This window comes from Pollicipes pollicipes, unplaced genomic scaffold (genome assembly GCF_011947565.3).
Source record: "Pollicipes pollicipes isolate AB1234 unplaced genomic scaffold, Ppol_2.1 Scaffold_7261;HRSCAF=8764_pilon_pilon_pilon, whole genome shotgun sequence".
NCBI lineage: Eukaryota > Metazoa > Arthropoda > Thecostraca > Pollicipedomorpha > Pollicipedidae > Pollicipes > Pollicipes pollicipes.
In genome coordinates this window covers 61,401,379-61,419,468 of record NW_023597054.1, presented here as the reverse complement: position 1 = coordinate 61,419,468, position 18,090 = coordinate 61,401,379, and the positions used below count along the sequence as shown (strand labels likewise).

Below are 18,090 nucleotides of genomic sequence, written 5' to 3'. Positions count from 1 at the left end.
TTTCGATACATGAATGCTACATTACAGCGACTTCGCATGCTGATTGCCGCGATGGCCTGTACCGACGTCAAGTTGTGAAGACTCTTGTGTTCCGCAAAAGTGACGCACAACTCTGGAGGCGGTCCAGCAGAATGGACGCCACTTACGAGAATTCCTTTTTCAGCTCTTCATAGTCTTTCTGCTGTTCAATGATAGCCTCGAGGCGCTGGATAACATTGCTCTTTTGTTCCAGCTCCTCTTCTAGCTTGGCTCTTTGGCATACCGACTGGTTTTCGAGCTCGGTCAGCTGGCTCTGCAGTCTCTGCACGTCCTCCACCAACTGAGAGATCTGCAACAGGATATATACCGGTCAGCACCGGCCACATCACACGGGCACCGGACAGGAGTCAACAGGATCACATCTGACCACCAGACACAGGTACGGAGGATTTCGCCCCCAGCAAAAAACAACAACTACCCGAGTCCCACGGACGGCGCCAACAGGGACCACACACGAACACCTGTCAGCGGCCAAGCATATCAGCTGACGCAGCGTGACATTATCACGGGCCACACCGAAGTACCGGCCATATCGACGAATACAACGCTGCGCTCCGCCGTCATGGTCCGGCCCATGGCGTGGCGCGAACAAGCTGTCCGCATACAGCGAACAGGCCGTCCGGATACAGCGAGAGGCCGCCGAAAGCGGACGCGTCTCCGACTCCACCGACACCTGACGCCTGTCTGAGATCCGTCTCCGACGCAAGCGGCGCGTCCCTGCACCCGCAAGCGCTCGGTGGATCTCCACACGCTCTCACGCGGCACGCTCCAACGCTGCACGAACCCGCACCCCAACAGACTGCTTCCCGTTTAAGGCCGAATTCCTAATAGTTCACCCACTCGTACTGTACCATCGCCCACCTAAGCTTCGAGCCCCTGAAGCCATTCACCTTTGGGTTATCTGCACCTGCCAACTCCCCTCCCCCCCCCCCCCCCCCAACCCCCAAGCCCTGCTGCCATTCATTTTCGCCACCTTCGCTCACGCCCCCACCCCGAGACCCCGCACCCACCCCCCACTCCACTGCTCCGCGGTGCAGTACGAACCTCCTCGGCCGCGGGGCTGAGCGCCGGGCGGCTGGAGCGCCGACCGCCGGGGCGGCGCCCGGTGACGACGCGGGCCACCGGGCCGGGCCGCCGCCCACCGGCCGCCGCCACCGCGCTATTAACGGCCGATGATGATGAACGGGAGGCCTGCCGCGCCGATCAGGAGCCTTCCACCTCCGTAAGGGTTAATCTGGTTCCGTTTTATTTTAATTACCGCGCGCCGGCGGGTGAGCTGCCGGCGGCGGCGCGGCTCGGGCCCGGGGCGTGGGAACGGCGCCGCCGAGGGCAGGAAGTCGGCAGCGACACGCCCCGCAAAAAGCGCGCTACGAGAGCGCGCGGCGGCGGCGCGCGCCGCGCCGGCCGCCGCCGCCGCAAAAAGGCACGCCGTCCGGCGGAACAGGGGCGCCACGAACGGCCACGTGGCGCCGAGTTTGTCGCCGCGGACGCGCGGCGAACGCACCGCCTGACGCGGGGCACGCCCAGCAGCGGCACTGCACCCCCGCCAGCGGAGCGTGCCCTCCCTCTCACTTTCGGCGCGAGGCTGCCCTGGTGGCCGGGTCACGTCCCCGTCGGTGCGACAGTGTGTCACCGTCGGCCGGGGCGGGTCACAGGGCGCGCCCGCCCGCCGCAAATCAATCGCCCGACCGACCGACCGGCGAATTTCACACTCGAACGGCCGGGGTAATTGAACGCGACCGAACAGTGTGCTCAAAGGGCGAAACGCCTTTTTATCATAAAAGACGGCATAAATCAGTTTTACGACGATATCGGAGCCACTCCGCCGTGACGGTATTGGGGCCGATCAGCGGCGGCTAAGTGGCCGTTTCCGTCGTGACACAAAGAGACGGACGGCCGATTGTCGTGCCGCGCTCAATCACCGCCGCCGATCGGGGCACGCGGCGGACGGCTGCCCGAACTGCGACGTCGGTTTTCCCTACGTTTCCAATAAATGATTGCGGGCCGCGCCGTCGGACCGCGACCCGTCGCCGCAGGACCGACCGCGCGGCGGACGGGGTCGACCGAGCGCCGCGCCGCGCCCGGACATCGACGTGCGTTTTTAACGGCGCCGCTCCCCTCCTTCGGCGCAATCTGCCGATCGCCGTCCCCGTTTTAAAAAGACCCTGCACGCGCCAATTAGGGAGGACCATCGGCCCAATCCGGGCGGGCGAGCGGAGCCCGCGGACGGCACGCGCGCCGAACGGAAACGGACGGGTCACGCGGCCGCCGCCTCTTTGTCCCGCACATGTCCGGCGAGCATTTTTACAACTTCTGCTCTATCCCCACCGTTCAGCTGACGTAACCTAATCCGCAGACGCTAACAAACCGTCAATTACTCGATCTGGCACAATTAGTCTCAATACTGATCGGAAGATTAGGTTTTTTGGCGGCGGCGGGGGGGGGGGGGGAATTAGAGCGCCTTGTTGCGGGGCAGCTGCCACTCGGTTTTTACGGTGACGTCCTCCCCAGCCGCCCCGGCTGGACAGCCTCGGACGTCATTCCCGTCCGACAGCATGGCTCGACGCTGCACGCCGCGCCAAAAACCGGCCCACAATGTGACAATCTACGTTGCCATGGACGAACGGGCAGGGGCGGAGGAAGACAGCATCATGCCCCTATTCTCACGGACGTTGACAGCAATTTCATGGCGACGCATGGAAATAGCTGACTGCAGATAACCCCGTTTCAAAGGCAGTCAGTTCAAGCGGCTCGACGGGTTCATCGTGGCGTGGCGGCGTGCTTTTGATATTGCCGACGGACGACGGAGTTTTCCTTGTCGAAATAAGGATTATATGCTCTTATACGGCTTACAACAAAAGCAAGTTAGCCAGATAGTTCACGGAGTACATACCGAAGTTAATGCTGTAGATAAGCCAAAAGTAGATATCACTGAAGAAAATATGCTTTTTATCAGTCAGTAAGGAATCGGAGGGAACATTTTCGTGACAGTAAGCCCTGGAAACGGAAAATCTGAACGGCAGCCGGTTTGTTGTTGTTCATTGGTGTTTTAGGGCACGTCGACTACAATGGTCATTTTGCGCCCAGACAGCAATCGGGCACACGAGAGGTGTTCCAACTGTATTTTGCTCTGAAGCGAACATACAAATTCAGGCGCTTGAAAACAATTCTCAGCCAGAACGGAGCCCGAATGCCAGAAGTACACACGCTCTCGCACTAGCACGTGTTAGCAAAAATAATGGCAAAGGAAAGACACCACGTTAACCTGAAGCGTTTGCTGCATCGTTTCACATGTTCAGCTCAAACACGTTGCATGGTGCGCTCAATCTCTGTCAGGACAGATTTACGAACGCTGACTTTGCAGGCTAATTCAGACACGCCTTAGCAGCACAAATTAAATTTTGACCTTAAAGGTGGGATACTCACTTTAAAACGGATATCCACCCCCTCCTCCCTTCCACATTTTTTGTAACATTCCTACGCCCCTGGTAGTAACTGCGTACCGCGCACCGTGCGACCAGGTGATAGCTGTCCTGTTCTGTCGTTGGCAGGCAGCGGAATGCCGATCTGACACCCTGCAGAACGGCCTCCAGCATCGCCGCCCCACCGCACCAGCCAGATTCCGTACCGAGACATGCAGGATGCCACCGGAAAAATGTCAGCCAGAGCGGCACGTCACGCTTCCCTGGAGCGCACGCTTTGACGTAACGCCCCAATGGCGCCGCTGGGGCGACCAATCGCCACCAAGACGAACTTCTTATCGACCAATCGGGGCCCGTCATCGATGGCAATGGCCAGTCAGCGGCAGGTTTCCTCGTCCGCTGCTATCGGCTGCTATCGCCGACCATGTCACTCCATGAACGGCTCAGCATCTGTGACACCTCCAGCGGTGCTGGACGGCACCGACAGACAGGCGGCGCCGTTCTGCTCGCAGCAGACGCAGCAGCACCTTGCTGACGGCACGGCAGGACCAGGTCCTCCCTGAAGCGAGCGCGCCGGACAGGTCGCGAGAGGCGCCCGGCCACTCGACCGCTGGCGCGATGGCGTTTTTAAACCCCGACTTTTTGCGGGCAGCGCCCCCTCTGCAGCGATAAGAACAATTCCACGACTTGAAGGCCGGCCCGGCATCGGGTGTCGCCATTTCGGTGGCTGATAGGACACGTTTGGCGCCCTTGCCTTTCAAAAACTAACGGCGCAAAACAAGCAATTAAAGTCGGCATTGTTCTGACCTCACTGTAAGTGTAAATTCGGTGGAGCGGCAAATTGGCATAATTATGACGGCCAACAGGGAATTAAGCCGGCGTCGCAGGGCGGCGGGAGGGGGCTGGAGACGGTGATAAGACGCCGCAAGTGAGTGATGGCTCCTTGGTGTGCCAATGTGACGCTGGTGGAGACGGTCAACAGCATGGCCTCCCGGGGATTGTAAAGCACCTCTCTGGCACCACATAATGTTTTCAACAACCTGATTCAAGTATAGGGCTTATGGCACACACTGAACCGTTCGGAGTTCGTCAACAAATGTTTGAGGAGAAACACGTCAGCGGCATACCGACTCTCCGAGAGCTGGTTTGCGTGAAAAATGCGTGCCAACAACAAAAGTAGCCGTACTTTTGACAGTTTCCGTCTTGGAAAGTAGCTCGATCCTCCATCGTAAAGCCTCACCTCAGTTCGGAGAATTCCGGTCTCTCTCAGCACGTATGGTGCAGCAGAACGGACTGTGTTTAAAGCGTCCCATGATTGACCCATGTCCGGGTCAACGGGCATGTGATTCAGTCCGGAACACCGAGCCGGTACGAAAGTCTGCAGTGCGCACCGGCGGCGGGGCAGCGCGGTCCGTGTGGTACACCGTGTCGCGGTCAGCAGACATCGCTCAAACACGACGCTACGGCGCCGACGGGCCGAGCCTTGGGCCGCGCCCGTGTGTCACAGGCGTCCGCAGTTCCGCCCGCCCAAACGACCCCGACGCGGCCGCAGGGAACACTCGTAACTGCCTTCAGTCGGCCGGCGCCGGTGTTAAAAGCCATTGCGCGCCGCCACCGGTGTCCACCTCGGACCAACTTCAGTAACGACCGCTGCACCGCCACGTGCCCGCAAGACGCATTAGCGGCCACTTGCGCTGCCGGTCGCCGGCGCGGGCAGGCACGAGCGGGCGGCGGCGGCGGCGGCGGCGCCCCGGGTCGATGCACCAGTATCGGCCATCCATCAGGGGCGCGCCGCGGTGCTTCACACCGTGAGTGCCGCGACCGCCGCCGCCGCCGACGCCGCGTCGATGCTCACATCGTCGGCGCCGACGGCTCCGACGACCTGCGACGATCGGCGCCGTCCCGGGCGCGAGCGATCGCCCGGCAGTCGCCGGGACAATGGAGGACCGAGCCCGTCCCCTGCCGCCGCCGTCGGCCACCTGACGGGACGGCCGACGCTCTCACCAGGCCCGCCGGCGCGTGACAATGGCGCTCAAGGCGTGCATGGCGCCCGGCAAAACAGCCATCATCGGCCATTGACGGACAAACAGGCAGGTCAAAAGACGGCCCCCCGCGGCGGGACGATTAGCCAGGCCCGCCGGCGGCGCGGTGTAAACAGCACTCGCCACTCAGGCGCCTCGGGAGTTACGCTGTACGCGCGTGCACGAAATAAAGCGGTGGGGCACGACGCCTGTGCTACAGGCTCGGCCGCGGACAAGCTAAATTGAGTAGTCTTTGGTGCTTTCGGGCGCAGCGTACATTCCCGTTCCACTTCAGCAAGCCTAACTTAGCCCCTCCCGCGTTTCACCGTATTTGACGTTCGCGTTGTGCCGAACTGGTTCTCAGAGCCACACTGCACGCTCCCAAGCACCATGGCATGGCTTGCAGGACGATCAGAATGTCGTATTCTTTTCCCGACATGTCGGCTTTAAATAGATTTTGCGTCGTTTCAACATAACGAAAACCTGGGGTGCCTGTATTTATCAATCTCGCAATCACTGTTTCCATGAATGTCAGCCGTTCTGCGGATGCTCGTAATGGCGATGTCTCAAGTCAGCAAAAATACTATATTTTCCCGTCCAGGACAATGGGCAGGCGACCCAAGCGCTTCACGCCTGGACAACCAAGCAAACCCATTATCTACCGTAGGTGCTGACTCTCGCAAGGCGCACCCCCCCCCCCCCCCTCTCGCCCTGGATGCATCCCTGGCTCACCGCACCCTCTGCCCTGGATAAGCCCCTGCTCCGAGCGCCAGCCCCCTGCCCTGGATACGACCCCTGCTCCCCTTCCCCTGCTCTGCCCTGGATGCGCCCCTTCGCAGCCGTCGCCCAGCTCACCTCATTGTCTTTGGAAGCGAGCTGCCGTTCGGTGACGGAGCGCCGCTGCGAATCGGAGCCAACATCGCCCTCGTCGGCCAGCTGGGCCCGCTTCACGCTGACCGCCAGCTGCTCTTTCAGCGTGTCAACCTCTCTCTCGGCCAGGGCAGCTCTCTGCAACAGGGGCACGAGGCCGTCACGTGACCGTCACAGTAGGGTCTGGACGCAGTCTAGGCAGGGGTCGCCCCCTACCACGGGGCGACGTCATAATACGGTCACGAGGGGGCCTGACCTCACACTGTCAGCCAAGACAGCACTCTGCTGCAGGGGGACGAGACTGTCACGGACCTGGCCACCTACTGCTGGCCACTATTGTTCTGCGAAAGGTGTGGAATGATCCCGTCACAACAGCATCATTGCATCATGGACAGCAGCAGGCCTCCAGCACGTCCGGTCCAGTTATCTCAGCTGCGGCAGCTCTGTGTACCAGCCGAGGCATTAGATCATGGGACGTACCATCTCACGACACAAGTGGACAGGCGGACCTCCGCGCCCGCTGCCGCTAACGTGCCCTCCCCTCCTTTGTTTCGGCCAGTACGGCTCTTTGTAACGAAAGGCGCGTCAGTTGACGTCACTGGGCGAGCTAGTTCAGGCAGGGGTCTTTATTTCTGCACCAGCCGATGGCCAATGACCCATCATTTCAAAATGCGTAACACGGTGCAACGCCAATTACCCCGCCAGCGGCACGTTCCAAAAGCCAGCTCACACCAACACCTCTCCGTGACTGACCGCACCTTTCCATCAGCTCACCGTTCACCGGGAGGGGGAGGGGGGGGGGGCACCTGGCGCCTGCCGCAGTCGCTATACCGAAGGGGGTAGGTGGGCGGGCGGGTAGGTAAAAACCGGGCGCCGCTGGCCGGGCCAGGTGTGGCAGGCGGACGATCGATGCGATGCGATCGGGCGGCGCCGGCGGCAGCCGAGCACGGATCGGCGGCTGCGGTGCCGGGCAGCACGGGATGTGCTGGCACGGAAGCACGCTCACAGATTCGGCCACCTTCACAATCGTCCAAACGTTGCCAACAGTTTGTATTCATCCATCATACCTTGGTCACACATTTAATAATATAACGATGCTATCGTGCGTACGTTATGCACATGGCGTACGCCCATGAAGTACTATACAGTGCACTGTCGTGATTGGTTACAAATGCAGCATAATGTAATGCAAACAATGCATGCAATTTACAACATGATGGTGTACACAACACACCAAAATATTCCATACACCACACCGCCGAGCATTGTATTCAGATGGCAGTCAGAGCGCGCTCTGTGCGCTCGTGACCCGGACCTGACACCGACGGTCCTGTCCCGTCGGGGCGCGGCGCCGCCTGCAGCCCTGCACGGCTGCAGCGGCCGCCGCGGCCGCCGAGCACGCTTGCGTGCATGCCGACCTGTTCTAAATACATTACGACCCAGTCCACCGACAGTCGAAATTAGTTGCTTACACGCCGCTTTAGCGTTCGGCGTGATTCAGAGTTCCAAAGCGGGCAATAAATTGGCGGCACCCGCCGCGACCGACGAGACATCACGAAACGGTGCTACACCGACTGGTCGACTGGTCGACCGGACCCGTAGCCGGGGCCGACGCAGCTGGGCGTCGGTTCAGCCCGCGAGAGTAGCCCACCGCCCGGCTACGGCCGACCGGCCGAGTGGTGCAGCCGAGCGAGCGGCAGCGGCGGCGGCCGGTTCTCCCGCAGGGACTCGGTCGCTCGCTCGCCACGGCTACGGGCGCGCGGCGGCACCGCGTGTGTCGCCGCCCGCCGCGGCCGGCCCTGCACGGCGGTGCAGGGCCGGCCGACACCGGCGGCCGGCAGCGGCGGTCACGGCGGCGGCGGCGCGGCATGGCCCCCCGGAGCGGTCGACACGTCGCCACACACGGCGGGCCGGCTGTCCCGGCTCCGAGCCGCCCGAGCCGCCTGATGCAGCGCCGGACCCAGTGACGGCCACGCCAGATCCTGGCCACGACCGGCTCGCTGGAATGCTAACGTTGACTAAGTAGCGTGGTGTGTTCCCATGCATTACAGAGGGGCAACTGCCGAGCCCAGCCTCGTATGGGCTACGCCCGCTCACTTGATGGCCCCCAATGCTGCGTATGGGGGAAAAACAATACTGCGTTGACAGCTCGCACGTACAGAAAGTTTCGGATCTACCCCACCGCGGGGCTCACCTCCGTACTGCGGATGTCATACGGCCCTGACAGGCCGGCCGGGGCGGGCCGGGCCGGACCGCCCCAGCCCCTCCCCACCACACCGTTTATCGGGCGTCCGCGGCGCCGCGTTGCAAACATTGACGGATGAGCGCGCCGAACAAAGCCTCCTAATGCGGCCCCGCCCCGGATGTGGCGGCGCCGGCCGCGGCCGTCCGGCCGTACCGCCTGCTCCGCCACGGCCCACGCCGGGACCTGCGCGGCCCCGCCGCCGGGACCTGCGCAGCCCCGCCGCCGGGACCTGCGCAGCCCCGCCGCCGGCCGCGGCCGGCAAAACGGCGCGGCGCTACTGCAGAGGCAGGCTTTAACTCCCTCCACGAAGACCGCCTCGCTCCTCCAGCCGCTGCCCAGCGCGGGCGCCGCCACGCGCCCGCCGGTGCGGAGTGCGTGCCGCGGGCCGGAGGAGGGCGCCGAGCGGCGCCGGCGGTGGAGACTGTCGCTCCGCACAGCACGGTAACCCAGCCAGCCGAGCGAGCGCGGCCGAGCGCGGAGTCGACGCCCGACGCTCCGGTCCACGCCAGACGGCGGACGGACGGCAGCCAGGGGCGGCACTGGTCGCCTACCATTGCAAGGCCGGGCGAGGGGTGGGGTGGGCGGCGATGCAAAGAGTAGCGGGCCATGGCGCCCCAAATGGCCATAAGCTCCCCCATCCTGTGGCTAATGCAACGGCTTAATTTATGGCCCGGTGAGCCCACTTTTTGCCAATCGCGTTTTCAATAGACGGCAGTTACCGAGGGGGAGGTGCTATTTCACTGGTGCAGAATGGAGTGTCGGCTGCGGACGGTACATCAGCGGTCCAGAAACCGGTCCGATCACACAGAGATCACAGCGGAGGCCCCGCTCTCGAGGCGACCACACAGCTCGGCTCCGCTCAGCGGGACACCGCGCCTCGGCGCACCCCGCATCGGTGCACCGCCGAGTGAAATACATCAAACACGGCTTTGATGAAAACGCTGGGTGTAACTATGCGGGCTGACCTGCATCCGCGTCCGGTCCATCTGAACTAGCCTGCATACCGCGCGCACTGGCCGCTGGACCAAACTTCCGCACAGGCCGGGCTGGCCTGTTTGACCTGCCACTCCGTCCCCCTCCCCAAACAAAACACCGGTGCGACCTGGCGCGGGAGGCCGCCGGCCGGCCGCTGGCCGCTGACACTAATTCTTTGGCGGCGGCAGGACGTGTCGCCTCAGCGGTGCGCCGGCCGGACGTGGGGCCGGGCTGGCCGCGCAGCCCGCTGTCGCCCGCCTGTCGGCCCCACCACATCTCGCGCAGCCGCCGCCGCCGCCGCCGCCGCCGGTGCGCGCCTGTGGTGCAGCCACGCGGGCGATGGGCCGGGTAGCCGTGACACCGGGCAGCCCGGAAGCAGGAGCGGTGGGCAGCTTGTCGGGCCGCCGTGATACCGGGCAACCCGGCAGCAGGGATAATGGGCAGCTATCAGGAAAGCGGGACAATGGGTAGCCGGGCAACACTGACAATGGACGTTGGTAGAGACCGAGCAGGAGTGAAAATGGGTAGCCGGGCAGCATGAAGCCAGCCAGTTAAGCACGTAGGCACATGGGCTGTCCGGGTCAGGCTGGGTCAGGTCGGGTCAGGTCAAACCACCAGCAGCCGGACAAATGCCGACCCGGTCCCAGCCGAGCGGGGTTCAGGTCGGTGACGTCGGTAATCCGACGAACGGCGGAGGGCGGACGGGGGCGGGGGCGGGGTGTCACGCTTTCGATCCCCTAGTGACGGTTGCAACCAGCTCACAAGCTCTGGCCAAGCCATCCCAATGCCGACGTGGAGCCCGTTAATGTTGAGCTCTATGCCTGACAGACTGGGTGAGGTGGGATGTAGATGCAAGATGTAACTACGTGGCGCCCGGTAGATCGCTGGCACGCGCATTCGGTCATGGACCGTGAGCTATTTTGGCAATTCCCGTGCTCCCTCCGCCCTCCCCACTGTCAAATACGCATACTATAGCCGTAAACAGCATGATTTCCGAGCAGTGTCAGTCCCGCAAACCCATCTCGGCGGGCGTGCAATGCTTCATCATCGCTAAGCCACCGCAACGCCCGGTGATAACGCATCTTGCGGAGTCCGCGGCGTCATTCCGCGGCGCGCGGCGGAACCGAGTTCGCGGCACCGGAGAAGCTTCGCGTCGTCTCGACGGAAAACAGAGCGCACCGCCGGTGGCCGGCCGTAAATTCGGCTGATGGTGGGAGCGGCGGCTGGTCGGCAGCCACGGCCGCTGGTTATCAAGTGACTCTGCACAACCGACGCTGTGTCCGGTCGCACCGTTCAATACCGCAGCACTGTACACACGCCAGACGAAGAGAACGAAGCAACGAAGCCCGTAAGCGGGGTGATAGATTGTGATGCTCGGCTGCCGGGTGCAGGGGCCGCAATGGTGGGACCGAACCCGCTGGCCTGCACAGCAGCACGGAAGCCTGCACAGAACCGCTTCGCACGGCAGTGTGTTAAATGGCAGTGGGAGAGAGGGGGGCGAAGATGCAAAGATATGGAGGAGAGAGAGAGAGAGAGAGAGAGAGAGAGAGAGAGAGAGAGAGAGAGAGAGAGAGAGAGAGAGAGAGAGAGAGAGAGAGACAGAGACAGAGACAGAGACAGAGACAGAGACAGAGACAGAGACAGAGACAGAGACAGAGACAGAGACAGAGACAGAGACAGAGACAGAGACAGAGACAGAGACAGAGACAGAGACAGAGACAGAGACAGAGACAGAGACAGAGACAGAGACAGAGACAGAGACAGAGGACAGAGACAGAGACAGAGACAGAGACAGAGACAGAGACAGAGACAGAGACAGAGACAGAGACAGAGACAGAGACAGAGACAGAGACAGAGACAGAGACAGAGACAGAGACAGAGACAGAGACAGAGACAGAGACAGAGACAGAGACAGAGACAGAGACAGAGACAGAGACAGAGACAGAGACAGAGACAGAGACAGAGACAGAGACAGAGACAGAGACAGAGACAGAGACAGAGACAGAGACAGAGACAGAGACAGAGACAGAGACAGAGACAGAGACAGAGACAGAGACAGAGACAGAGACAGAGACAGAGAGAGAGAGAGAGAGAGAGAGAGAGAGAGAGAGAGAGAGAGAGGAGAGAGAGAGAGAGAGGAGAGAGAGAGAGAGAGAGAGAGAGAGAGAGAGAGAGAGAGAGAGAGAGAGAGAGAGAGAGAGAGAGAGAGAGAGAGAGAGAGAGAGAGAGCAAAACGGCAACGGTGGATGCATTTGAAACGACACGGGATGACAATATGGTGAGTGAGAGATAGGGCAGGACGATGGGATAACAATGGAATTGGAGAAAGGACATAAGAGACGGACTCAGAAAGAGAGAGGGAGAGAGAGAGGACAGAGGGAGAGGGGAGAAAGCCTGAGTGTGGGGGAGTAGGCATTGACCTCAACTGCCAACCCACGAATCATGACATCTGGCGTCGTTTCAGGATTTTCCCATAGCGCTCCGAACCCCTGTATCACATTTCGATGGTTTTTGTGCGACATTTCTATCGCTGACACACAAGGAATTACACATTTGATCTGCGGAGGAGGAAGGGGGCGAGCGAGGGGAGCCGAGAAGGGTGACTTGGGCCCGCACTGGAGAACGGGCCGGATTAGGCCGGGTATTGTCTTAATGGAATCTGATATAAAAATCATAATGCCGCAGACGAGAAAGGGTTGCTTAATGAAAGTCGTCTCCGCCGCGGGCCCTCTCTCTCCTATAACTCTCCATTCCCGCCAGTCAATTACAATTAACTAAAGGATGATTCAGTGGCGGGGCGCTGCTCCGCTCCTGTTACCCCAATAATTACCGTCACTTCTCGGCCGTCCAATAGAAATAAATTCACATGGAGCCGCACTATAATTGAACATCTTGCAGTGCAATGAAATTGCAATTATCGCAAATGGCGGAAGACGTCGGCGCTACCAGTTATCTTGCCCGGCGCCGGGTCGTCATCGTTCCGCGCATGCGCGACCCCGCCGGGAGCGGGCCGGATGTGACCGGAGGCCGGGTCATTACCATCGAGACAGCAACCAGCTAACGCTGACCCAACGCTGACCCCGGGCGCCTGTGGCCCTCTGCCCGGGCGGGTCTCGCGGGGCCGTGCGAGGTCAGAAGCGGGACCACGGGCGACAATCCGCGGCCCGCTGGGCCACAGGAGCCAGGATCCGATCGCACACATCCGTACGTCACCAGCACCGACGGACCCGGCCGGCCGCCGAGCGAGATCTCCGCGCCCGCCGACGACCGGCCCGCCGTGTGACGTCACGGCGCGGCCGCGCGCGCCGGGACCACACTGATTGCTTGTAATTATCGGTTTAAAAATGGTCGCAGGCGGCGGTCGTCGGCAGCGCCGCGGAGGGGATCGGCTCTGCCGCCGAGGGTGGCGACGGCAAAAAACACCGGCGCCGAGACGCAGCGAGGGGACCCGACGGCCGCCCGTCATCCGATGAATATGCATAGGGATTCGCCCGTCGATGATTGAGCGTAATATCAAGAAATAGCGGTAAAACTATAGACGAGCGTAATTAGAAAATGACGGGGGACGCAGCGGCTGAAAGGGTGAACGGACGCGCGCGCGGCCCGGACGAAACCCGACCACGTGGGAGCGCCGGGCGCCAGCCTGCATGACGGGCGGGAGCGAGCACCTGTTGGCTGCTCGGGTACGGATCCCTGATGGGGTAATCACAGCCCGCTGTCCGCTGGGTGGGCGGCCGGGTCCGCTTTTGGGCGGCGTAACCCGACGCGGCCGGCCGCTCGGCGCGGTCGCTGTCACCAGCAGACGTCACGGCCACATGCACCACGCCGATCGACGCCGTCGCCGGTGGTGCCATGCGTCACGTCGGACGTCGCTGGAAAGCCGCCCCGACCCGACGAGCTGGCACTCCTCGCCGGAGCGCCGTACGAGCCGGCGCGGGCCCGGCCGCGCGGGGACGAATCTGGCGCGGCGGCGGCGGCGCCTCGGCCGGCTGATTAACAAAGCGCTTTCTGCAGCAGAGCGCGGCTCGCTGGCCGAATAAATCCGGCGCCGCGACGGGCCCGTCGCGACAAATAACGCCGCGCCGAAATAAAGAAGGGCGACGCGCAACCGGCCGTCGCGCGGCTTATTCTAGGCGACGGCGGCGGCGGTCGGCCGGCCGTACCTCAGCCGCGCCGCCGTGCCGCGCCGCGCCGCCCGACGCGTCGCCAAAGACAACAGCGCCGCGATCAGCCGCCGTCGCCGTCGAGATCGACGCGACGCGGCGGCGGCGCCGTCACGGCCGCCGGTGACGGACGGTTATCGGGGCCGACGCGACATCTGCAGCCGACGCGGCGCGGATTAGTTACGAGCCGCGACCGGCGTCTGGCGCAGATGAGGCTGCAGGCGCGGGTCACGGCACGCTGACGCCGCGGTCGCGAGAATGTCGCGGCGCGCGGCGGCGGCGGCGGCGGCGGCGGCGGCGCGGCGCTCCCCCCGGCAGCGTCTGTGTCGCGTCGCCGCCTGTGAGTCCAGCGTGGAGGCTTTGACGCCTCGTTCGTCCTCCACAGAAGAAGCGTGGGGGCGTCCACTCTAGGAGCATTCACAGAAAGTTGGCGGGCTACCGTGCGCGCCATGGCAGGCGGCTGGGCAAAGGCGCGACAAGATTACTCACTAACATGAACGTCTGACAGAACGCAGCCAGTCTGACATCTGTCAGGACACGGCCGGCACATCCGACCGGGACAAGTCCCAATCGAGCGCGCCCAGGGCCCGAGCTCCCATCAGCTGTTCAGGCCTCTGACGGGGCCTGAACAGCCGTCGGACACTGTCCGGATCCGGTCAAGCACCCGCGGCGCCGGCAGACGCCATCGGGACACCGTCGCAGTCCGCGTGACGCGCCGTCGCTAGTCAGCTGAGAGCGGCGACTTGCGCCGACTACTGCATGACAGCCGTGTCAATCGCAGCGCATAGCAACTGCGCGCGGCCGCCCCGATCAGCGGCGGAGCACAGCCAGCCGGGGAAGCGGCGCCGCCCAGCAACCGTGGGCGTGACACACGTGCGGCCCCCGCTGGTACGCTGACACGCCGAAGCCTGTCGATGGCCGTTTATGATGCGATGAGGCGCGGCACAGGTGGCGCGACATGCGTCAGACGGCGTCAGGCGACGTCAGCGCGACCGGGACGGATGGCTGGTGGGCGTGGGCCAGGTGCTGTTTGCACAAGTATGTTACGTAAGGTGGATCACCCTTTACATAACAGGTCCAGGGCACTTTCCCCGCTGGGAAGTACCCTAAAACCGTCGTGCGTACCCAACAAACGCCCTTCTGTTCCCCGGCGTTTGTCTATATCAAGCACTGACTTTCAGCTGTGGGAGTCACGGCGATGTCCGTGCGGATTTCGACCCGTGCCAACACGGCTCACCATCCGCCACTCGTCGGTCATCGGTGCCCGACCCGACCCTTCGCGGTGCCTGACCCAGCCGTGGCCGAGACTACCGGGACATTGTCTCGCACATCAGCACACCACCCCAGGCCGACGCTACACGCGCCCGAGGTCAGCCACACGCGGCGCGGACGGCACGGCGAGACTGGCCGGCGCAGGGCCCCCGGCGGCCATGCTTTTGACTGGGCGAAATTCGTGGCGGGTGTCCAAGCAGCCCTTCGCGAAATGACGGGATGCTCGCAATATCGCGGCAGGGAGATATTGATTCCCACGTATCTTCAATGATGGTTCAAGGGCACGAAAGAAGTGCCTCGGTTCGTTCTCAACCTTCAGCAAGCACGACTGCTTGGTACTTATTCGCACGATTTTGCCCCCGCTGTCCACACAGGCCGGGCAATCGGGGTAATCACCCAAACAATACTCCATTACCGACACCCACTTCCCTGACATACTGCACAATCTCAAGCTTGGCGTATCGATAATTAGTTTTTTACGATGCGTAAAAAGAACGCGGACGATCACAGGAACCAATCATTATCGGCACGGAAAGGGCGGGATTTAAAGCCCCGGCCAACTACCGGTGAGACAAAAACCTTGGTTCAATGTCAGCAACGGGTGGCAAAAAGTGGCATCCCGGGTATCGAGCCGTTTGATTGGGGCAATGATTGGGAGAAATCAAACCAGCGACACTCCAGATCGTCGACAGAAGTCTTTTTGTCGCTGCCATTTCGCTTTTTCAGTGAGCGGCCAGACAAATTATGCGACTGATTGCTGGTCCATTATAGGACTTCCGTCAAAGGCCGCCGGCGAGTCCACAACGGGGTGTAAGCGCAGCGGGCCTGATGGGACGGGGCCACAACCACACCACCGCAAAAGGAGGAGGGTGGGGGGGGGGGGGGGCTGGCTGGCAGGGCGCTACGCTGGCTGAGCAGTCCGACATGTACACTGAACACCGTCCCCCGGGAAGGAGAAGAACTAATACAAGATTAACCAGCACATCAGTGCGGGCTTTTCTCCCAGGGAGAACCCACAACGCCCAGCGAGCAGCACACGGGAGCTCTGGGCAGCGGCTGAGTGCTGAGTGTAGTGCGGCTGAGGGGCGACTGAGGCGCCGGCGGCACGACTCGTTTCGCTGCACGCATCTCAACACCGGCGAACACCGAATGACGACTTTGTCCTGTCATTTCGAAATGATTCGCGATCTTACGTGGGTCCCGACGCAGCCACACTACAACACGGCGGGACCTGTGACGGACAGCCCACGTCAGCCGCACCCGTTCCCGTTCGCCGCGGATCATCGCGTCGGCGCCGCCGCCCCGCCACCGGTCACCCTCCGCCCGCCGGGGAGGCCGCGCCGCTGGCAGTCATTTCTCAGCCCGCACCGCTGCGTAATCGCCCAAACCACTCAACGGTATCAAAGGATTGGATTGTCCTTTTATGCAGATGCGGCGCGCGAGCTGCTGGATCGCGGCCGGTTATGATATGCTACACATCGATACGCGTCATTTATCCTGCCGGCGACTGACGGCCGTCGCTCCCCGGGGCGGCTCCCTCCCCTCCCCCTCGCCCACCCCGCCCCACCGCAGCGCGGAACGCACAGGCCAAACTTCACCCGCGTCCTCGCCCGAGACATGGTGATTCCTAATCCCCAAAGTAAACTGGCCTTCCTAAACGACCGGGCGGGCAGCGCAGCGCCGCGCGCCGCCCGGTCGCGTAAAAGGCTTAACGGCGTCCGTTTCCCCCGAACGGCAAAATTCGTCACAGCGATAGCAATCAGTAAGCGCGCGCGTGAAAAGGTCCGGCCGCGCAGCGGCCCGATAATTGCCGCCAACTGGATCAGCGCGCACTCCATATGCAGCGGCCGGCGGCGGCAACACGACCGGCGCCCTGTAAAAGGATTAGGCTCACTCCCGTAATTGGAAAGTGTCGTTATTTATGGGCGTCGCCGGCGGCCGGGGCGCACTCGACATCTGATATACACGGGCGCTGATCAGCCGGCGCGGGAGGCGCGCCCGCGAGCGTCGTCGCCAGCGGCGACGGCGGCCGACGACGAGCCGCTGCGGTCGACGGCGGCGGCGGCGCGGCCGGGCGGGGGGCGGCCAGTCAGCGGCGCAGACAGGGCCTGCGGTCAGCCGCCGCCGCCGCTGCCGCCGTCCGTGGCGCCGGCCCAAGAGCGCTGGCCGCGTGCCGCCCGTCGTCGCCGGTTGGCGGGAGGTCGGCGAGAGACCGTGCGCTGAGTTCGGCGGGGCTGGGCGACGGAGGCGTGACCACCGTGCGGCCAGGCGGCAGAGCGACCTCGGCCGACGGTCAGAGGTGGCGACCGGCAGCGGCGTGCACATTGTCACCACTCGTCATAAATCGTGGTGTGGCGGCGCCGTGGGAGGCCGCGTCACAACCGTCGCCGCGCGTCGCAAAAACCGCGCGGACAATAGCCGCCTGATCGGAATGCCGGGCGCCGGCGCGCGCGCTAATCTGGCGCGCGTGCGGCGAAAAACGGCGTGGAGCGAAGGCAGTCGCAGCGTCGCCGGCCGGCCGCTGACCAGCCCGCCCGGCCACGTGACCTGTCCAGCTGCCATTTCGCCGGCGCGGCCAATGGGGCGGCGAGCGGGCCGCCGACGCGCAGTTGACGCCGCCGCCACGAGATGGCTCTGGGGGCACGTCCGCAGCAGCAGCGGCGGCGGCGGCGGCGGCGGCGGCAGCGGCGGCCGGTGGGTATCACCGCCCGCTCTCGATGCGACTTAATAGCGGGGTGAATGATTCCGCTTGAGTTCAACGAGGCGCCGCAGGACAGCTGAACCAGCGGCGGCCGGCGGCCGCCACTCCACATCGCCGTCCAGGGCGTAGTCAGACCGGCGATGAATGGGCACGAGCTCGCCGACACCCGCCCCCTTCAGCCAGCAGCGACGGCCGTCATTATGCCGACGTCGAGTGTCGCCGCCGCCGCCGCCGCCGCCCGTGTCATCAGTATGCAGCGGAGGCGGCGGCGGCGCGAGGAGGCTGCCGCGGCCAGCTGAGGTGACCGCGCAGGACCCGGCGCCGCCGCCGGCCAGCCGGCTAATCAGGAGTTGTGGCCCACACTGGTCCGCGAACGCCGACC

The 18,090-nt window shown here is 63.2% G+C and overlaps 1 protein-coding gene across 1 annotated transcript in view; it reads right to left on the bottom strand.

The window, feature by feature from the left end:
- LOC119112187 (protein CASP) overlaps positions 1 to 18,090 on the bottom strand; it is a 242,096-nt gene that overhangs the window by 55,311 nt on the left and 168,695 nt on the right. Inside the window, exons 9-10 of the mRNA XM_037236259.1 lie at positions 6,338 to 6,490; positions 147 to 328 (exon numbers count right to left, since the gene is read on the bottom strand). Of these exons, the coding sequence (XP_037092154.1) occupies positions 147 to 328; positions 6,338 to 6,490 (335 nt within the window). The remainder of the gene's footprint in view (positions 1 to 146; positions 329 to 6,337; positions 6,491 to 18,090) is intronic.